The sequence below is a fragment of the Neolamprologus multifasciatus genome, chromosome 14, assembly GCF_963576455.1.
Source record: "Neolamprologus multifasciatus chromosome 14, fNeoMul1.2, whole genome shotgun sequence".
NCBI classification, from domain to species: domain Eukaryota; kingdom Metazoa; phylum Chordata; class Actinopteri; order Cichliformes; family Cichlidae; genus Neolamprologus; species Neolamprologus multifasciatus.
In genome coordinates, this window is record NC_140452.1 from 21,428,149 (window position 1) to 21,451,086 (window position 22,938).

A 22,938-nucleotide genomic window follows, 5' to 3' on the forward strand; every position below is an offset into this window, starting at 1 on the left:
GGTAAGATGAAATCCATGCTCCTTTAGCCTTTAATTGTCATTTGTCATTATGTGACATAACATACACAGGCTCACACAGACTGCTGTTTTAGAATAAGATTTTTTAACTCTTGTAAACTAACCTAACTGGTTTCACACTGCCAGCGTGAGCACCAGAAAAACACAGATGTCATTTCCATGTTTTTCCTGTGGTTGACTAAACTGTGTTTTATGCAAAAACAAGAGAGTGTTTTTTCAACCCTGTGCGACTGCTGTTGTTATTTTTAGCTTTCAGATATTTTTTTCAATAAGAAGTAGGTCATCATGTGAACATAGTTTTTCTTGTCATAATAATTGGATTGATAATACATAAACAGAATTTCAGGGGCAGTTAAGATTAACAAAAACCATTTGTAATATAAATATCAAAGTACAATATCTAGTCTAATTTTTAGGCAAAGTTTTAATGTGTGACTAACAGCTGTTCTTTTCTGCTTTTCCACAGCAGAGTTTTACATTTTTTAAAGTAAATTCTTTACAAGCAAAGGGAGACTAAAGGTATCAAACTATACCAAACAGATAATAACAGATTATGACTTTGCTGTGATGACAGATGAGACCAAGACTGAGCTACCTGCCATAGACAGGCAGTAGATAAAGATCAGATACTATAGTATGCAACATATAAAGATTCCAATTATAGTCTATAGTCCAGGTTTTTTTTCTTTTTGGCTTGAACAAACTGTTAGGGTGAATTGTTAAATGTTTGTCATTTTTATGTTTGCCATTTGTACATTGTTTTAATTCTGTGAAAGGAATTCTTTCTGTCCTCCCCTCCCCAGATTCTCGAGGTTCTAGGTGGGGGGGGCTGTAGTCTTTTATCACAGACACATCCTTGTGCTTTTGATGTAAGCTTCCTGCATTTACGACCCTTTGGTCAGCAGGAGGTCTGACACACACACACACACACACACACACACACACACACACACACACACACACACACACACACACACACACACACACATTCTTACAGAAGTTCACACATATACATACAATGGTTTGTCTTAGGACCATGTGGGCGTGGCTCTGTTCTGACGTGTTTTGTGTGAACTGTCTCTCAATAAAGGCAGCAGGACGAGGTCAGATCTGGGGGTCATTTTCGTGGTGGACACAGACGAGGCCTCCCTTGCGCAAATAATCGATCGATCGACTGTCTTGTTTTCTTCATGATGAATAAGTCTCTAGAATTAGCGGGGCTTGTGGAAACACAGACCCAACACAAACATTGCAGTTTTTTAGTACAAAATTTTAGTACAAAATTCACAGCAAATTATCAGTGGAAGCTGCCGTCCAAATCTGTTGTGTTTTCAGAGATTCATGCAGTTATAGAACATTTATGTTCTGTGTAGCTGAGTATTTATCAGTCTGATGGTGTCAAGGACTAGTGTTCTATAGAAGTGCTGCTTTTATAAGTTTAACAGTTTTTAAATGTGGCCCAGCTTTAGGTGCAGTGAGGTTTGATATCTGTGGTCCTGAAGTCAACCGCGGACAAGTGTGTGATCCTATTGTCTCTATGGGACCTGGTCTGCTTCTTTCCTTCTCTGTATATTAATGTGTTTTTACATTCATTAAAGTTAGACCACTAACAAGTTATAAAGTTATTATGTTATTATATCTATGTTATTGTTAAATATCAAAATGGCCCAAACTGTAGAGATCCTCTTTAAATATCTTCTTTGCATCTTCTTTGAAAATCACCGACTTAAAAAAATATGGAATCAATTTTATGTTCTGCGTATATCAGAAAACCTCAAATAGACTGAAATAGAATAGAATAGAACACCTTTATTGTCTGTCACAACGCAACAGAAATGTATCTTTGATACAGCTCAAGAGAAGCAAAGAAATTACACCTGCAAACTGCATTAGACATCAGAGCAAACATTATGCTGATAGTAGTAAGTCAGAAAAAAGAGCTCCCCCTGCAGACCACAGTATGATGATGCATGTGCCAGGCGACCCAGCAAAATTAGACTGGTGTGTGTGTGTGTGTGTGTGTGTGTGTGTGTGTGTGTGTGTGTGTGTGTGTGTGTGTGTGTGTGTAGATGCACCATCCCTTCGTACATATGATGTTGACTTTTCAGTTTGTGTCAGTGAAATAACTAAAAGTCTAATTAAGACTAAATAATGGAGCTGTCAGAGTTTATGAGGCTCAGTACATTAGACCGCTGTGATTTTCCTGGCCTCTTATAGACTTGACAGCACAAGTGTATATGAGGTGTAATTGGAGGCTGTCAAGGGACAGAGGAAGGTTTAATGGCCTGTGGTAAATATGGATGCTGAAATGCTTTGGATTTCTTTGATTTCTGCTATAATGCGGCTCTATTTTAATGCCTTATCTCTAAAACAAAATTTTCACTAATGAAGAAAGGAATGCAATGCATTTAAATAGCTATATATGCAGTGTATATATGTATAAAGAGTTACATGTAATTCAGCTTTCCTGCTTTTTCATTTTGTGACGTAACCGCCTTCCCATCCTCAGGGGCTCACATTAAACAAATCCACTGTATTAGGCAGATTATCTCATCTGCCATTCAAGATGCAAAGTCATCTCCAGTGGATGACGGTTGCACTGTCAGGACATCACATTTGATAAAATCAGCATACAAACAGACGTACACTCACAGACACACACAAGCATGCATACTAGGCCTGGGACCAGTTATCAGTTAACAGTTATTGTTAATAATAATTAAATGGACCTAATGTTGCACAAGAAACATGATGCACATTGCCTTTATGCAGGCAAGTCAAACATTTAAATATTAAAAATGTTGTGTAACCTGGGGGTGTATGGTATAGCCCTGAGTATGTAATGATATGATGTCAAATTGTAAAACATAAATTGTAAATAGTGTAAATAACTATTATTAAAGTTTTTGGCTTTTTTATTTGTACACTAATTTTTTGTTTATTTGTGTTTTTAATTTTAATTTTTTCTTATAGCTCTAATTCACATTGTCTTATGACTTTTCCCCAGTGTGGGGTTAATAACGTTTATGTCTATGTCTATATATATGATGACAGAGAAAAAAATATTGAACATTTTAGTAGTGGATGCAGCTTTCAGGCAGCAGCATTCATTAGTCCACACAACATTAGCGGCATTTTCCATACTTCTTTTCCAGTAAGCTATGTTATTGATGGCGGACCTCTAGTGCCATGAGTTACCAGCAGCAGCAGCAGATTTATAGTGTAATAGTAGGGACACAATATATACAGTAATACAGAATAAGTCCAGAAGTAGCCTAGGTGGTAGTTTTTATGGAAATATTAAGTAAACAGACTGAATAACTGTTTAAAACTTTAGATCAATATGTAATTGAAAAATATGTATTTTTTACCTGGTGTGTTGTAACTTGGGTCAAGCTTTTGAACCATTTCCTTAAGTGGTTACCACCATTGACCCAGATCAATGAGTTCCATCCACTCTTTGCTCTTCTCCTCATATGGAAAACAGTAGTGAGTGCTACAGCCATGTGCTGTGTTGCAAATCACTACTAGCATATCCTCCTTCATAGCCTAGTTATAGTCAGTGGTGTATTTTTGCCTAAAGTGTTGAAACAATGTGGTTATGGGTTTAGCAGGAACAGTATTCGTGTATATTTTGTAAGACAATGTGCTTTGTTGGAGGCCTGAACTCTTGTAGTTCCCTTTTTTTGGTACTAAATCAGAATTGAAGGCCAACGAGTTACTTTCGCTCTCAGACATGTCTGGGCTTGCATGGGTGACGTGTGTTAGCGAATGTAAACACAGTGGTTGATATTGTTGATGGCGCTTATATGTCATGGAAAATTTATACTGTTATTATCATTGATGGAATGATATAGCACAGGCTTCCCGTAACAGTGATGAGCTTTGTTAATGATTTGCTCTTATTTACTCATTTACTGTTAATGTTCATCTTGAACGTTTCTGCTGGTAAGCGCTGTTGTTTTTGCCACTGTTACAGTTTTCAGAGGGAAACTGAGATTTTTTTGGAGAGCCTAACATTAGTTGGCACAATGTTGAGGCAGTTGGCCTCCCCTCCCTGAGTCTTGTTCTGCCAGAGGTTTCTTTCTGTTAAAAAGGAGTTTTTCCTTCCCACTGTCACCAAAGCACTTGCTCACAAGGAGTCATATGTTTGTTTGGGTTTTCTCTGTTTTGTCTAGCTTATTGTAGAAAGTGTACATTTAATAAATGTTAACTGGTCATATATAATTTGAAAGGATTCTTTGTGATCTTTAAATTAAAAGTAATTTATAAAGCGTACTGTGTATGCACCTTGTCTCTAGGCGCATAGGTAAAATACAACATGGCATGTTCCACAAACCAGCGCTCACTCTTATGTATTTTTAATGAATTCATTAGTTTATGAGATCACATTTTGTTGGAAGACATAATTACACACTAATCAAAATATGTTTATAAGTGCAGCATTCTTTTTTCCTATTAAAAAAAACTTACCTTTAATTTTAGAGGGAGTATCACTGGTATACACAGTGTCACTAGTTTGAATGATTTGACTATTATAAATAAAGACATACCTAGAACACAAAGGTACAACCTTTACATACATCTAAAGAACTTTATTCAGATGTATTTTAAATTATTTTCAATTCTACATTGTCCTTTTTCAAACGCATGCATCCATCTGTACTTGCTAATACTACTACTGCTGTCCTGAACAGTGTGCAAGCTATTGCTTCTTTTTACATTTATCATTGGCTTGTTTTGTCCTGGTTTCTATGTGCATGTATTTTTCTACCATTACATGAAGTTAAAATTGCAGTGGTTGCAACTTTAAGTTAAACTATTTAGAGAATCACACAGAATTCTTGTGCTTAATTCTTGATGTTAAATCTAAACGTTAAAAACTTCTTTACCAGTGCACCAGCTTTCAGCATCGTGGAATGTAGGTCAGAGAAGTATAATTAGAAATACTCACAATGGACAGTTTCTGTTCTTTGTTGAAGTGCCAAACAGTTACCTCTTGCTTCCATCTGGGGCCACTAGTTCTCTAATGTAATTTCAAACTACCTGTACATTTTGAGAAATCCCCCTACTGGTCATCTTTTGAATCAGCACAATGTCTAGAATGATGAGTAGGCAGCCATGCTCTGTTAAAGACGCAGTCGTTTTAAGCATTAACCTTTTCAAGGTTGTTATCAGTGTGTTTACCTGAATTACTCTTTTTACCTTATTGAAGGAAGTCTTAAAAAATAACTTCATAGAGGGTACAGATACAGGATGGTGGTGGGAGAGAGCTGAAGAGAAGCAAATGTAGATCAGCCCTCCAGCATTAAGGGTGCACGTGTCTTTTTCTTTTTGTTTATCAGCTGTGCCTGCTCCTGTTTATTTTTAGATGGGAAAAAGGAAGAGAGGAGTGGTAAGCAAAGGAGGGACCGTAGAACAAGAGAGATGATGTTATGCGCCCAGATAGCACTCTATAGTTTAAGTAGAATGATCTTTGAGAGCAGCTTCTGTTCGTTAGCTTTTATCTGCAGATTATGTGCCATCCAGATTGGGACCACAAGACAGCTCTGGACGGATTCTGGGTCAATGCAACCCAGAGGGAAAGGGCAAAAAAGGATGTGTGTCTTTGGCAAAATTTCCTCTTCTAATCTGAAGATTTGCTGAATATCAAAATAGCTTCAAAGCAGATCTTTATTTTCATAACATTAAACTCTTTTTGTTCCTGCTCAGCTGACTGTGCAAGCTGTCCAGTCTTTAATAATCTGTTTTAATACACTCAAGACATTTCAGCACATTCCTATTCATGTTTGACTCACTTCTGTCTCTCCAGTGATATGTTAGTGGGGCACGTTTGCATTGTTGTTATTATTGCATTAATAATTAATATTTCAGGTTTTGATTGGGAATTGATCTCAGCCAGGTAACAAAACTAATGAAATAAAAGCTAGTTTTTATGCTAGTATGTTTACAAGTTTCAGTAAATCATTGCACCAATTTCCCATTTTCCTAGCAAAAGAAAAGAGTGGTGGCTCGAGACTTTTGCACAGTACTGTAACATAGTGGTATTATATCACTTAACTCTCAAACATTCCCGTAGGAAGAATTTTGACAGAGCAATGTGCAATTTCATATTTATATACTACTAAATCACAATAACAGTTGCCTCAAGGTGCTTTATATTGTAAGGTAAAGATCGTACGATAATACATAGAAAACTACAAAGTAAAATCTGATGAATGCTAAGAAGCGTCATCCTTGGAAAGGGGCCTCTAACTTTTTAAGATTCCCATATTTTGAAGTCAATATGGTCTTTTCAGAAAGTGTGGCTCTCTCCATACTGTGGTGATTTCATTTTTTTATATAGTAGCTAAATCATCTGTTTTTTTCCCACAGTTGACATGTAATTCCAGCTTTAGCCACCACCAACCATGTTAACAGACTTGAATCAATATGTACCTCAGTTTCCTGATGCTAAGAGTGCTTTTCTGATAACACACGTTACCCACTGTTTGGTTGTCATGAATCATCTGCTATCACAGGAAACCCTTGACAAGTAGAAGGCGTAGTATAACTGTGGCCAACTGAACCCCAAACAACTATTTTATGGTCCATAGATGAATCACTTTGATCTTTGCCCCAATGTGTCCTAGCAACCAAGTATTTTCAATATAGCTGATTTCTATGTGCCGCAGGTTCTGTCGTCCCTGAACCACCAGTGAACCAGTTTTCAATTGGTAGATGTGTGGAAGCAGGGGCGGGTGAGATGATGAGGCGGGGATGGGGGGGGGGGGGGGTGCTCATGAAGCAGCAGCAGCAGAAAAGAGACGAGAAAGTGCAAGGAAGTGTTTGTGGGCTACATTGTTGAAATGTCAGTTGCTTTGGATTGAGACTCTTATGTGTCACTTACTGTGACATTTGAATTAAGGTTTAAGGAAGTGAGGACAGCATAAAGCTGTTGACTTCTCCAGGAATCTTGTTGCAAATATCACGAGTGAGTGGCTCTCTTCGAGCTGAACGTTAATGATGCAGAGGAGGCACTCAGCAAGTACCATGGGGCGCCACCAGGACAATCTTCTTAAACAGGTCCAGTATTGGTTTGATTCACTCTTGGCATAGGCTGCTTGTTCTCTATGTGCTTTGTGTGTGTGTGTGTATGAGTGTGTGCGCTCGTGCATACACATGTGTGCAAGCCATTTTATCAGTAATGATGAGATGGTTTAAATAGGACAACTTGAAGCAATGTCTAAATTAAGCTTCTTGATAGAGCCTAGTTTTTAGGTCACAGAGTCTGGCGTTCATAAGAAGGAGAGTGAAGCCTCTACTGAGAGATTCACTGTCACTGTTGTTCTTAGGTGAAGTAGTCTTGGGGAGAAGCAGTTTTATCCGACTCCAGCACAATGGTTTGTGTAGTTTCTCCACCTTTAATCCAAACACTCTTTAATCAATATCTGCTGATCTGTGTTTGCATTTCAGTTCTGCCGAGTATGAGCAGGAGTTAAAGGAGCATTTATTGCAGAGATACAATTTTGCAAAGAAATGTAGCAACTGGAGCATTAACAATCTGCTCCCCTTCCAAAATATATACCATCCATTATTAAACAATCAATTGATTTACTTAAGGATTAACTGTTGGTCCAGCGATGAAATCCTGTAACTGTTTGTAAATCTTTAATAGTCCTCTTGGCGATTACAGAATTCAGAATATGAACTTGGCCGCTGGCAAGCCGTGTTAAATATCACTACTCCTGAATTAGTTCATAAATCTGAGAGGATTTATGAACTATGGAATGAGGTTTTTTTTTTCATATTTTATTCTTTTATTTACTTCATACACAGGAAAAAAAACATTTGTCAGCTCTCCACTGTAGTGCTGTATTTACAGTTGTTGTAGATGAGACTGTGGAGGAGCTCAGCTGGTCTGCTAGGGTGAGCTGTTCTCTTTTTCACTTGATTGGCCATGGCCTGCCTGTGGCCATAGCTTCTCTCTTTCTATGTGCCTATCACTCTCTTTCTCCCGTTCTCTCTCTTTCCATCCCTCTTTTTTGCTTTATCTCTCTCTCTCTCTGCTCTCACCATCTGCCTTTATGCCTGATCTGCCTGCATATTTTCTAACTGTCTCTCAGGAGAGGGCTGGGGGATGGGGGTAGAGAGGAGAGAAAACTGTTATAGTGGGAAGTGGTGGATATGGGAAACCTGAGGAAAAATCCTTTGTGTATCATCTTCATTTGTGTGGAAAGAGTTTGAAACTTGTATTTGACTTGAATGTATATTCCCATGGTTACAAAATCACTTGACATATTATTAGGTACACTTTGGTAGTACCAGTTTGGACTCATTTTGCATTGAGAACTGACCTAATTCTTTATGGCTCAGATTCAACAAGGTGCTGGAAAGAGATTTTGCTCTATATCTGGACACACACACACACACACACACACACACACACACACACACTGACCCTGCTTCAAGGTAAGGGTTATGGGTATGCTCATCAGTCATTTTCCTCTGACCTCTTGGCAGTTTCACTCAGAGAAATGCCTCTCACTGGATACTATTTCTTTTTCTGGCCATTTTCTGTAAACTCTAAACTAAACTAAAGATCGTTGAGCGATAAAAATCCCAGCAGATCAACAGTTTCTGAAAGATTCAGACCAGCCTACCCAGACCAACAATCACGCCACCATCAAAGTCACTCAAACCACTTTTCTTTTCCTGTCTAATGTTTGGTTTGAACTTAATTGGTCATTAGTTTTAATTGCTGCCATGTGATTGGTTGCTCAGATATTTGCATGAACCAGCAGTTGAACAGTGTCATAAAGCGGTCCCTGAGTGTATATTTACAGTATATACATAAACTATGAACCCTTTGAGGTCAGGACTTAAAATCACACCAAAAATAAAAGGTAAAAATGTTTTCTTTGGAATTTTTTGAGCGCTGTGGTGTTTTGTCCTGTCAGTTCAAATGCAATTGAGAGTGGTTTAACCTTTAAACACTGATGATGCAGTTTGACAAGTAAACCAAATGAGGATCTTTTGGTTTCATAGGAGCCTGGCATACACAGATCTCTTTTTATCTCTCTGTGTACATCACCAGAGTCCAGTCGATTTGTATTCTGTTACAGTGAACTCAGTTTGAGAAGGTTTTATGACCCATGTTTCTATGTGCACTACATGCTGTCTCAGTCTGATCCCAAGGCAGGTTCTTGTACATGCATACCTCTGTGTTTGTGTGTGTGTCTTTATGCACATCTTCACGTGTCCACTGTTGATTTACTCATTGACCATTGCTCCTACTGGGAGAAATCCATAAACTCCTTCCTCACCTTTACACCAACATGTTTAAAAACAGATCTCTGTAGCATCCATCAGCTCAAATTCTTTTGCATGATGTACTGAATGTACTAGCAAATGCACAGACATAAAATTAGATTTTCTAATCTAAATTCATTGCAAGAAAATAAATTAATCTAGGAAGTTAAATATCAGAGAATAACATTGCCATAAAACAGCCACATCATGTCTCCGTGTCTGGGTGGGTGTCTACAGGTGCACACAAATTGCTGGTTCTACTATGTCACTCCCTCTGTGACATTAGCTCAACAACTCTATTACTGCCAGGTAAGAGGTGAATGTCACAATAGCAGGATGTCATAAAGCTCTGGAGTGGTCTAATGGGTTTTGTTCAGGTTGAGGTAACACATGCACACTACCGCGCACACGCATGTACAGACACATGCTCTTCAAGTAAACTATCACCTACGTCCTTGTTGCATTTACTCATCACAACTCTGAGTCCTGATGTGTTTGAAGAGCTAATAGATTTTGTTTAAAGAAGCAAATTTTGAGAATCAGCTGTCACTTAGTTGGAATATGGAGGGGTGCCTCTCCTGTTGCTGTCTCATCTTGATCTTTTTTTCCTCTGGACCAAAAAAGAATTGAATTAATAAAAATCCACAAGCGGGTCACTCACGAGCTCGAGATATAAAAATAACACTTTAAAGTCCGACCAAAGTGAAAAAGTTTGGCAGGGATACAAGCAAAGTAGCAAAAGCAGAGGTTGCTGCCAGTTGTCAAGCCTAGCAGCCTCAGGGGGCAGGCAGATGGGAAGGCTTATGGATGGAGTGATCATGTGAGCTAAATTAGCTTCATGTGCTGCCACAGTAAGGAAAGAAAGATACAGAAGGAGAGGGGGTGGGGTATAGTGGAAAATATTGTTCTTTGATTTGTCTACATTAGTAATTATCTAGTTTTTAATAACCACGAGGCATTGTTTTATTTTCTGTATTCTCCCTATTTCTAGTAAATACACTATATTATTATTATTATTATTATTATTATTATTATTATTATTATTATTATTATTATTATCATTATCATACTGTGCAAAAGTTTTAGGCAGCTGTGGGAAAAATTCTGTAAACAAAGAATGCTTACAGAAATATAAATGATTGTTTACTGGCCCCAAATGTATTCTGCAGCAGGACAACCACCCCAAACATAAAGCCAAAGTCATTAAGAACTATCTTCAGCATAAAGAAGAACAAAAAGTACTGGAAGTGATGGTATGACCCCCACAAAGCCCTGATCTCAACATCATCAAGTGTGTTTGGGATTACATGAAGGGACAGAAGGATATGAGGAAGCCTACATCCACAGAAGATCTGTGGTTAGTTCTCCAAGATGTTTGGAACAACTTACCAGCCGAGTTCCTTCAAAAACTGTGTGCAAGTGTCCCTAGAAGAATGGATGCTGTTTTGAAGTCAAAGGGTGGTCACACTAAATATTGATTTGATTTAGATTTCTCTTTTGTTCATTCACTGCATTTTGTTGATTGACTTGATTAACACTTCCATTTTTATGCATTCTTTGTTTACAGCATTTCCTCACCTGCCTAAAACTTTTGCACAGTAATGTATATTTATTGCACCTGCAGACGTTATTGGCCATGGAAACCTGTGCTAGGCTCCTGACACACACTTTTTGTGCTGATGTTAATGTCAGATACAGTTTGGAACTCTATTAATACTACTCTGCTACTCTATTACTGAGTTAGCAAAGCACTAGTGTAAAGCACTTTTACTCTCTCTGAGTCTCAGGACTTGCTAACCCTGCTCTGTTACTTTGTGTGGTCTGCTACTTTTAAATTGCTCTGGTTCCCAAACCCTTGCAATAACACCGCTTACAGTTGATAGCTAGGAGGCATGAAACTTAACAAATTGCAGCACCGGCATCCTATTAAGGACCACAGTTAAATTCAGTGAGTTTTTTTGAAATAGCCCATTCCCAGACTGCATGACCAGGTTCTATTTTATACACTTGTGGCAAACACAATAGCTTAAAAAGTTTGGAATGAATTCTGACAAAACCTTGTAGAGGTTTAACTGGCTAACATCTACAGACATCCACAGATGACAGTATGATGGTAGGTTATTATTATTTGTTTTATATATAATACAAAAACTGCCAGGACTGAAATGAATAGCAACAGATTTTGTTCTATAACTTTAACATTATCCTACTCATGTAATTTAATCAAGAACAAAAGTTGGGTCCTTGGTATTAAAATATAGCATAAGTGTAAGAAATAAAAGAAAAGGTTGTCTTCCACCCTTGACCTGAACTTTCAGGTCTTAGATCAATTTCTAAAAGTGCTCTGGATATCAAAACTCAGTACTACAACACACAGGCTGGTGATTTAGGGACAAAATATGAGAGAGTGCTTTGAATCAAAAGTAAAAAATATGCAACACTTTGTTACATATTAATATTTGACAATTTCAAGTATTAAAAGCTGGAAAAGTTTTTCTGTTTTAAATCCTATATAGAGAACCTCTTTTCCCATATCACCAAAAACCAAACCAAAAATCTGCAAAAATAACTTAAGTATTTAAAAAATGACAAAGAAAGAGCAATATACATCTTCAACCGGACCAAAATATAAAACAGTTATTTGTGAATTATGAAACAATACTAGGTCTATGTCTCTCGGTTCTAATTGCCTTTTAGTAAATGATTTAATAATTGATCCACATATTGATTTATTCTGCCTTACAGAGGCCTGGTTACAACAGGATGATTATGTTAGTTGGGTGATCGTGGCTCAAGAGTTGGCAGTTCGTCTTGTAACCGGAAGGTTGCCAGTTCGAGCCCCGGCTCGGACAGTCTCAGTCGTTGTGTGCTTGGGCAAGACACTTCACCTACCGCCTACTGGTGATGGCCAGAGGGGCCGATGGCGCGATATGGCAGCCTCGCTTCTGTCAGTCTGCCCCAGGGCAGCTGTGGCTACAAATGTAGTTTGCCTCCACCAGTGTGTGAGAGTGAATGAATAATGGAATTGTAAAGTGCTTTGGGTGCCTAGAAAAGCGCTATATAAATGCAATCCATTATTATTATTATTATTATTATTAGTTAAATGAATCAACACTCCTGAGTTATACCAATGTCAGAATCCTCGAAGTACAGGCCGAGGAGGAGGAGTAGCAGCAGCAATCTTCCACTCCAGCTTATTAATCAACCATAGACACAGAAAGAGTTTTAATTCATTTAAAAGCCCAAGTCTTGGCCTTGTACACCATATACCATAATTAGAAAATGGCAAAAAATAGTTTGGACCAACATTCGCTGTTTTGATTGGTGTGGGGGTAGGGATAGGCTTGGGGCGTCGGGGGATTCCTTGGAGGGCTCAACCGGGGTTGCGGTCATGGCCTGTTAAGGGCTCTGTTGGCTCTTAGCCGATGGTTTCCTCTGGGCTGCGTGCAGCGGGGCTAGAGGAGGGTCTGTGCTTACGGACATGGGTTATTGACCTGGTAGCCTGGCTGCCCCTGGGTGGGTCCGGGGTGGGCGTGGGGTTCTGGGGGTGCGCCATCTCCGGGCCGGGACCCTGGCTGGGCCTTGGAAGCTTGGATCTTGGTTGGTGTGTCGCCGGAGTTGTGGGCGGGTGGGCATATGGGGGCTCAGCCCTGGCGCGGGTTGCCGCCGGTGCATCAAGCCACCTGAGGGGCTCTTCAACTGGTGGGAGAGGCTGTTACATCTTTGCAGGAGGTCTCCTCTCTCCAGGAACTCACTCTGCAGGTGGGGGAGAAATATAAGAGAGGTGGAGGAAGAACTCAGCCTGGGTGTCTATTGTCTTGTGTAGTCTGGGAGATGAGTGGATGATGGGGTGGGTGCAGTTTTATCTGTGGTGGGGTCGGATGGGCTGCCCCAGGCTCTGTGGGGCCGGGTGGCGCTGCTGACCTGGGCCCCTGTCCGGATGGGCATGGGCCCCCTTGCCCTGATGGGTTCCAGAGTGTGGGGGTGCCTACTGGGGTCAGCGGGGGAGCTAGCCCCAGGGAGGGGCCACTTGTCCCTCCCTTCCTTCCCTCCCCATCTCCAGCTGTCTCCGATTGAGGGCTATCGGGAGGGGCTATGCGTTTACCTGCTGCTTTCTGGCAGTTAGCTCCATGACCTCCTGGGTTTTAAATGCACCTTAGAACACACATGCATCAACACTACATATGAGTGGGCAGAGGGAGGTTTGGAGTCTTCATACACCCCCGTTCTCTGTTGCCTGTTGGGGCGGGGGGGCTGGGAGGAGGAGTTGGCCATCCGATTGGGGTCTGGAATGTGGGACCTCCCTGCTGCTGCGGAGTCCGGGCAGTCTGCTTCTCTCCACCCCAGGGGAGAGGGTAACACTACCTGGGTCTGGGTGCAGTTTCCCCCTCTAGGGGCAAGAGTACCTAGACCTGGGGTATAGAGTGCGTTTGGGGAGTGTGATTGTGTGTACAGTGTCTATTTATGTCTGTCTCCACGTTGGGTGAGTGCTGAGTAATTGCATATGAGAGCATGAGGGTGGGAATGGATGTTCGTATCTGTGTGTGCCTGTTTGTCTATATGTCAGGTCAGGTATCAGACGCCACCTCTCTAGGGACTATCATCCACTTGGCTCTTACTTTGAGTTTCTATCTGATTTCTGGCACTATATAAATAAAATTGAATTGAAGTGATCTTTTTGAAATCACAATAGAATAGCATTTTATTTAGACAGAGACATTAAATAATAATATTTAGTTTGGGAAACTGATCCCTGCAAGCATCAAAGTTTTACTTTTCAGCCCAATTATTGTCTTTAAGATTTTTATCTTTTGCTTTTTTATCGAAAGGAGACATGTCCAAAAAAAAAAAAAAAAAAAAAAAGACCAGTAGCTAAACAGAAAAGGTACTGATCCTTCACAGGTTTAAAAGCATTATTTTATGGCACAGATCATGTAAGTTTCAGTGAAGAGACACAATACTCGATCACTTCTACATCTTTTACACTATACAGCCTATTTCCTTAAACCATTCACTGACAAAAAAATAAGCATCTGCTTTGGGAACTAGTCTTCTTAATCTTTTGATCTTTAATTGTTGCCTTGCATCGTTTAATTATGGCATTAATCAAAAAAGCTATTTATTTTAACTTTTCACTTAATTAAGCATTAAGATTGGTGAATTCTCTCAAATGTCAGTTCTTTTTTTCTCTTAATCTTTCTCAAGGCTCATTTTATTGCAGACACTGCATTTTGCATGCAGAGAATATGTACATGTAGAAACTCCCTTGTGTGTGTGTGTGGGCGTGTGTGTGCGTGTGTGTATGTGTGTGTGTGTGTGTGTGTGTGTGTGTGTGTGTGTGTGTGCGTGGGTGGGGTAACATGTTTGGTTGTGTGATATAAACTGAAGAGAAGCTGATTAACCGATGTTGACATTAATGGTGGAATCCATGACTGAAACAACACGTGGCCTACCTCTGACACAGATGAGCCTTTGGGGTTTATCAATCAGTATGTTGAATCAATAATAGCTAAATATAGAACAAAAGGTGGAGGGGTAGGAGGAGTGGGGCTTGTTAGTCAGTTTTCAGGATTTTGACCACTCTCATTACTTATTATTAAACTGCTGTAACGATATAGTACAATCGTAGGCTAAAGGCAATTGTTTCATCTTATTTATTTGCTTTATTTTATTTATGCTTTATGCTCAAAACACACACACATATATACACAGTCAGTGGTTGCGCTGCTGTGCAACCACAGTATACAGACAAACATTTTTCTATTCTCTTTTAGATAAAAAAAACTTTTGTATGCATCAGTGTGTAAAGACTTTTTAAATCCACAACATGACTGTATTACACAAGAAAAAATGAACAATGGATTATTAATTATTCACCTTTTCTCTCATTTTGTCTTCTAGTCGTCGGGCACCAGTGTGGTGGTGGACATCGCAGTGATGGGTGAGGCTCATGGTTTGATCTCAGACCTGCTGGCAGACCCATCGTTGCCCCCTAACACCTGCAGCTCTCTGAAGGCTGTCAGCAATCTCCTCAGCACCCAGATCAACCTCCAGCCACTCCACCGACCTCGCATCCCTGCAGACACCCACACCTGCTCTGACTCTGAAGATGGGCCTGAAAAAACAGAGAGACTCGCTATTCCAAAGGTTATTGCTTGTCTTTCTAGAAAAGTTGAGTTTGTTCAGTTCTGATTGTTTTGTGGAAGTTTACTTACAGATAAAAACAAAGTTTTGTCTGGTCTTCCAAAAGGAGAAGAAGAATCACTAATATTCAGTGTAAGATTTACAGTTATTGTAGATACAGGTGTTTAACTGTTTAGTGTGCTAGGCAAAGCAGATAAACGTGAATAGAAAAATCAGTGCCAGTACAAATTGTAGACACAGTTCTAAACCATAAATGTTAAAAGTAGGCTCAGTGGCTCACCCAGTAGTTTTTAGGCTACTGTTTTGAACACTTGTGTTTGTCCTGTTGCCGTCTTGTTTTTCTGCTTTTTTATTGTAACTGGTTGTGACCATGCTTGGATAAAATATAAAAATATAATGTATTCCCCAAATGTTGGTAAAAACTTCCTTTTTTACTTTAGTCGCATATTTATATTTTTTTTACAGATTTGTCTACAAACACTGCTCTCCAAGCTGTGAAACGTGCAAGCTAGAAATGGAGACATGTTTTTGAAACAGGCTGCAGAGCTGAGCTATAACTGTTTACTTTGAAGGCAAAGCTTGTTCATTTCTAATTTGCGTCACATATTTTCAAGTTTTGCATACCACTTGGTCAGTAATTTGCAGGTTTTTGTAGACAAACATGAATAATGACAGGTAGGGTTGCCAACTCCCTGAGAAATAAATAAGGGACACCTCGTGGCCAGGGCCGGGCGACCCAGTTGTCTTCACCCTTCCCAGTGTGGTGAATTTTTTAGCTCTTTTTTGTGTGCGAAATTATTTTTTTAACCATTTGACTTGAATTTGATTTAAGTAGATGCGTATTCTTTGTGATATCAAGACATGGGAAACAAAAATCATTTAGCCATTTATTTTTAGCTCAAAATGACAACATTAACACAATAAAACAGGTCTCTTTCTTAAACAGAAGCCTGTCATGCTTAACTTTTGATAATAAAAGTAAATCTTTCTTTAAAAGAACTCTGTCCTGCTTAACTTAAAATTATATAAATTAATAGAAAACAATAGAAAGAAAAACATTCTTGTAACAGTGCACATTTAGTGCATTTAGTGCAATTGGCTTCAGCAGAGGCATTATTTCAGCTTTTGCTCCCGTTTGTAAACCCACTTGTTCCCATGATTACGCATCATAACTCATCATCATTATTCATCTATGTATTACTTTTATGTATTACTCATCTATTTGTTGCAATATATCCTTGCAGTTGTTTATTACACAAAATAAATTATATTATCACACTTCTGGCCACATAGCGCTGATATTCACTGCGCATGCCCATTTTAACCTTAACCAGAGGGTGTAAAAACAAACAAACCAGTGTTTACATACATATCTGCTTCTGCCGTGGCCTGGTGGACAAAAATTGGTTAAGGGTTCCCCGAGCTTTCACGCCCCTCATGTTCTTCATGTGCCCACCATTAGAAGCACGCCTATGGAAAAAGTGCGCCGGCACACAGTGCAGTGCGCTTTATAGGTGTTATTGTGCACTTTTCCAGCCAGGTGTTTTCCTTTTCCCATTCTTCCCTGCACTTTTGCAGCCTTTTTTTCTTTCTCTGAGAGGAACAAACATTGCTGGTCTAATGCTGAGCTCACACTGTGCGATTTTTGGCCCATTTTGAGGCGATTTTTGAGTCGTGCGACCAATTTGGTGATCGGCCCGATTTTGGTCTTCATCGTGCATCGTGTAGTATACGTGGGGTAACGAGAAGCGATTAACACCTCACGACCAGCTCCCGATCATCAATCGCTCGTGAGGGTGTCACCGCAGCCGCTCACACTGCGCACGCGCAAACACGTAAACGTCGGTGAAAAAGACGGAGCAGCACGGCTGTGCAGCGTGTGATCTGGACTCAAGCGATGGAGGCACAACTTGTAGAACTTTGGAAAGCTCATCCGAGCCTTTTCGATGTGGCATCACCAAATTATCACGACCACAACAACTGTGAAAATAGTTGGATGGACATTGCTGCTCAATCACAGCTGCCTGATCAGTGTTTTTCATTAGCAATTTAGCAAAGTTGATGGTGGTGTGTGTCTGTGCGAGTGAAAGACAGAGAGGGAGAGCGAGCGACAGATTTTCTGTTATAACCTTCATTTTATGGAGGCACAATGTGACTCAGGTCGCATCAGAGCATCGGCGGTATAGTGTGAGACCTGCATCGTCACCTACGAACTTGTAACCCATGCGAGCCAATCGTGCAGTTTGAAAATCGCACAGTGTTTGCCCAGCTTCAGGTGTACTGTCGTCTGAGACTTGCACCGCAGTGTCGGCGTTTGTTTCCCCGTTGGCCATGCTTTTTGTTGTGGTCATCTGTTGTCTTCCGGTATTTTCTCCGCAAGCGACCTTTCCTCAACCAATGAGATGAGCGGTAATCTGAATTGTCATACTCGAATTGTCATAAGTGTGCTGTCAGCTCATTGGTCACAAAGCAGGAGCGGGGCTGGGAATTATGTTTTCAAACAAAGCGTTAATTACATTAAAACTTATAGACTACTTTTGATTCTCACTGTATTACGGGACAAAGTGCGTCCCTTATTAGCTCAATACGGGACGTGTACTTTTGTTTCTAAATACGGGACGATTCCGTTTTTTAAGGGACGGTTGGCAACCCTAATGACAGGCAACCATGGCAACCTGCTAGCAACAAAACCAATCAGGGAGCAGTTTGTGGTGCAGCACCCTATTGCAACCAGTTTTACCAAGCAGCAGCCAGAAAACTTTGGGAAACACATTTTTCCATAGGAACCAGTGCTGAACCAGTAGTCAGCTCAATGTGTGAATAATCTCACACAAGAAACTTCAGTTAGCTAATGCCAGCTAAGTAGCATGCATAGGAAAAAGTGTGGGGTTTTCTTTCTTTTTTTTTCTTTTTTATCTTTGTTGTGATTGTAGTTTTGGCTAGAACAGGACTAAAACAAAAGTAATGACAGAAAGAATTAACAGAAAGAATTAACAGCCTCCAGCTTAGGGTGTGTGTTTTAGTACAACCACTATTCTGAGCGCACGTAAAAAAAAAAAAATGGATCGCACGTAAAAACATTTTGCAGGTGCATGTGTTGCATTTTGAGGAGAAATTTATTTTGAGCGCAGAAAAGCTAAATTTGAGTGAACAAAATTAATTGCTGCGTGCAAAAAATTTATTTTAGTGTTTGCTATTATCATCTCCGAAAAGCGTTAAAGCACTTTTGCAATGTCTTGTTAATCGAGCAGATATTTGAAGTTTACACAGCACCATTCTCGCATGAAAATATCTTAAAAGTTTATTTTGTAACCCAGAAAGAGTAATATTTCAAACTCCGCCACTCTGCGTTCCTCTGCCACTGCCTCATTTGAGTTTTGGACGAAATGGATTCTGGGATATTGCATTTCGAGCTGATTGGAGACCAAAGCAGCCAATCAGGGTTTTTTTGCATCCAAGTCTGTGATTGGCTGGTTTTGTGGCACAAATATAACGGTGTACAGAAAGACTTGAACGCGCATGGGCAGAAATGTTGAGAGCGCAAGCGCAACACATTGCGAGCAAGCGCAAATGCAAAAACTGAGCGAGAGGGGCTGCTGTTGTGTGTGTATGGATAATAGCTAAAATACATTTTTTGCACACAGCAATTAATTTTGTTCACTCAAATTGAGCTTTTCTTCGCTCAAAATAAATTTCTCCTCAAAATGCAACATATGCACTTGCAAAATTTTTTTTACGTGCGCTCAAATTTTTTTTTACGTGTGCTCAGAATACTGGCACAAAAATAACGGCATACTAAAAAAGTAAGGGAGGATCGAACAAGGAAAGATACATGCCCAGCATTATATCAATCACAAGACAGCCTCCCCCCCATCTAAAAAAAGATCAATGTCTTTATTATCTATATTGTGAATTCACAAAACTAACACTGAAACATGTGACTGATATCATAAACTTATCCAGAAAATGAGTAGTAAGGGCATAAGAAATAGCTCAAGTTAGAAAGAGAGTATTTTTTTCATATAAATCTTTTTACAACAAGAGGACTCATCTGCTGTCTGTTAGAAATAATGTAGGTTCAAGGCACTTTGCATTGGCTTTACTGTTCAGATTCGTAGACAGATTCATCCTTTATGTATTCTTTGTTTGTTTTAATTTCAGGGTTAAGAACCCCACTCAAAATTTATGCAGAAAGATGAAGAAGTAAAAGGTTTTCATTGCTATATACTAGTGATGCTATTGATTGTACCTAAGCCGTGATGATCAGCAGATCACCCTAACCTTAAAGGTTCATTATTGCCCATGAATAACCAATGAATAGAGGGACATACAAAAAATGGAAACTGGCATTACTATAGTTATGCCAGACTTATTATACTTCCCTGTATTATATTGAGTGAGTAAAGTAAAAAGTATTAATAATGTGCTCATAAAAACACAAAAATATTTAATTATATTTAAGCTATGTTTTTTAGTTGTATTGTTGTACACACACACACACACACACACAAACACACATACAGGTATTTACCAGGTATGTCTCTTTTGGCATATATCAGCGATCTTTTCCATTTCCTCCCTCACTGCTAGCCTGGTGGGGGCCTCTAAGATAACTAACAATGACGCAAATTCTTCCGGGGGGCTTTTTAATGTTTTACAAGGCCAGTGCTTCAAAATGTATGAAGGCACTTAACGTGAGCAAGGAAACTAAATAAAGTGTGTGATGCAATGCAGGACAGCCTACCAGGAAAGTGACTAGCAGCTTTAACAATGCCTGAGTGCACTCAAATGCCTGAGCCATGTAGTGGAACTCAATGAGATGCTGCCTCATTTTGGCTCATTGGGGATTTGTGAGACTGCATGTGGCAGTGGGTAATGTAGGTGATTCAACTCACTTGCACTGGCCTGTTGTATGGCTCTGAACTAAGGACAGAAATAGCAGTTACATAAAGGTAATCAGTACTATTGGTGACTGAGCTACAACTAAGCTTTGACCTTGCTCAACGAGACAGCAAAACCCTGTTTTTTTCTTAAAAGTATGGGTACAATTTGTAGGTTCTGCTTATAGTTCCTTGTAGTTTCAGGATATTTTTCTAATATTTAGCAACTTCCAGCTTCTGAACTCGTTTGTGTTAAACAAATTTTCTCTTTATATTACTCCTAGCAAACTTTGAAAATGGTTACATTTTCAAAGTTTGCTGTGATTTTATAAGATTGACTCATAACTTATTTTTTATGCAGTGAAACCAATTTTCAAGTTTTTTTGTCACTTTTTCAAGCTACATTATTCTTGCATGAAGATGTTTCAGATATGCCCTTTAAAGTGGAATACCCCATAATATTAATAATAATTTACAATAGAAAAAGCACCAACAGCCATTCTCTCTCAGCCCACCCTTTTCTCTTTTACTCGCCTCCTCAGTCATTCGTTCACACTCTGCTTGAGATCTTTGAATTGATTAAGTGCCACAGAGCAGAGTGAGCATGTGTGTATGTGAGGTTATCTGCTTGAGTGGATGCAAGTTTATTTTAGAAGAACATCAAATGTGATCCTCTGCTGCCCTCTATATTCTGCTGTAAATGTGTTTGTGTGCTCCCTTCAGAAAAATATGAGCTCATTAACTGAGTTCAGCTCATGGATTTACAGAGAAATGTCTAACACTGGGTTGATTAACACCATGGGGACGTGGTGCATGTCTCCCTTCTACTCTCTTTCACAACTGTCAAGTGTGCTCAGTGTGACCCTGCTTTCATCTGTATCTGTGGCCTCCACCTACAAAGCCGTTCCCTTTTTTGGGGTTGCCTCTGCGGTGCACCGTTGTCACTTTCATTTCCACCTTCCTAACTGAACGCAGTGATATCTCTGAAGTTTGACTGATTTTGACCACTGTGACGAAGAAGCATTCTCTTCATCATTTTTAAGCTGCGTTTTATTAAAAAAATCCCTTTACTTTTTAGAATTTCATAATGATGCCTTAGCTACTTACCATTAGGTAACATCTACACGTTCATCTGTATTTCAGCGTCTCAGGCGGAGTCTTCCCCCAGGATTGCTTAGGAGAATTTCATCAACTTGGACCACAACCACATCAGCTACAGGGCTGCCTACCATCGAGCCAGGCCCTGTACGCAGAGACCGCTCAGCCAGCAACAAACACACTACTGAAAGGTAACGCGTCTTACTCAGAAGGTTTGACATTACTGTAATTTCTTTATCTGACTTTTCTCCTCCAATAAACCAGTGATTTTTGGAACAACTCAGTGATGATGACCATCTCAAAGAGTAGCTCCATGTCTGCCTCCTGTGCTGCCTCTGTCACATCCAACCACCTGTACAGCAAACCACTGGGAAGACCAGGTGTGTGTCTGTGAATCTATTTTACTGTAGAGTGTAGAACATTTCAGTTATTTTGGGTAAAAACAAAACAAACAAACAAAAAAAAAACGAGTATTGATTTACAATGCAATCTTTTTCAGGTTTCCCTCCCTCCAACATATCACCTCTGGGCTCTCCTTGCTCATCTCCTCCTGTCCAGGGCACTCCTGCCTCCAGCCCTACGATAAAAATATGTTCAGTGCAGCTTCCTGAGCCGGCTGGGCCACTAACAGAGCGAGTACCTGGCTCTGTGGCCCCCAAAAGCCACCACAGAACCTTAACTCATAGCCAGAGCGCTCCGAGCTCCACCACCACTCACTGGCGGCCTCCATCACTCTGCGGCAGGTAATTTACACGCTATCACATATTAAATCAGTTATTTACTTACAATATATAGAGCGATTCTGACCGCAGAAAATTTGATTGTACAATTTATGTGTCATCTGCGTGTGAGTGGGGGAAATTAGTCACTTCATTAGTTTGCTCTGAGAGGAAAGGAACATCTAAATAACCAGATGAGAGAGAAAAATTAGGATGGAGTGTATACTCTGAATGCTTGTGTCTCTCTGCTCTCCGTTAGCTGTGGCAGGCCGTACAACAATCGACTAAACAACGGGGTAGAATCTGAAGACAAAGGAGACAGAATACCCCACCCAGGTAATCAAGTAAAAAAATGCATATTTTTCTGTTTATTCCAGATACAAATTAGAGCACAGCTGATATTTCGGCAGATATAAGTTGTTTGTCAATCTATTGGTGTCGGTATTTATAGAGGCCAATAAATGTAAATTGAAAAAGTAAAGAAGAAACAACAGAAACACCCTTCAGTTATATACAGTTGCATAGTTTACGACATTCAAGCAGAATGTAAACAAGAAATCCACCACTCGTTATGGCAATAAAAGGGTTTGTTTTTGACACAAATTTTAGTAAGGACACATAAATTTCTTTGTTTCATGTGTCTGAAACAAAAAGATATCGGCTTATATATTTAAGATCGTCAAATATTGGTCTCGACCTTAAAATAATCTTATATAAGGCAGGATCTAAATCAAGGGCGCTTCACCTAGGACAGCTGAAGTTTTGGACATTTGGATTTTGATTATGTT

At 39.7% G+C, this 22,938-nt stretch overlaps 1 protein-coding gene across 1 annotated transcript in view; it reads left to right on the forward strand.

Annotated features, from left to right (window-relative positions):
- Positions 1–22,938, forward strand: part of LOC146504022 (cGMP-inhibited 3',5'-cyclic phosphodiesterase 3A-like) — a 61,393-nt gene that overhangs the window by 24,905 nt on the left and 13,550 nt on the right. Inside the window, exons 2-6 of the mRNA XM_085184741.1 lie at positions 15,211–15,456; positions 21,477–21,622; positions 21,696–21,811; positions 21,931–22,174; positions 22,410–22,486. Of these exons, the coding sequence (XP_085040867.1) occupies positions 15,211–15,456; positions 21,477–21,622; positions 21,696–21,811; positions 21,931–22,174; positions 22,410–22,486 (829 nt within the window). The remainder of the gene's footprint in view (positions 1–15,210; positions 15,457–21,476; positions 21,623–21,695; positions 21,812–21,930; positions 22,175–22,409; positions 22,487–22,938) is intronic.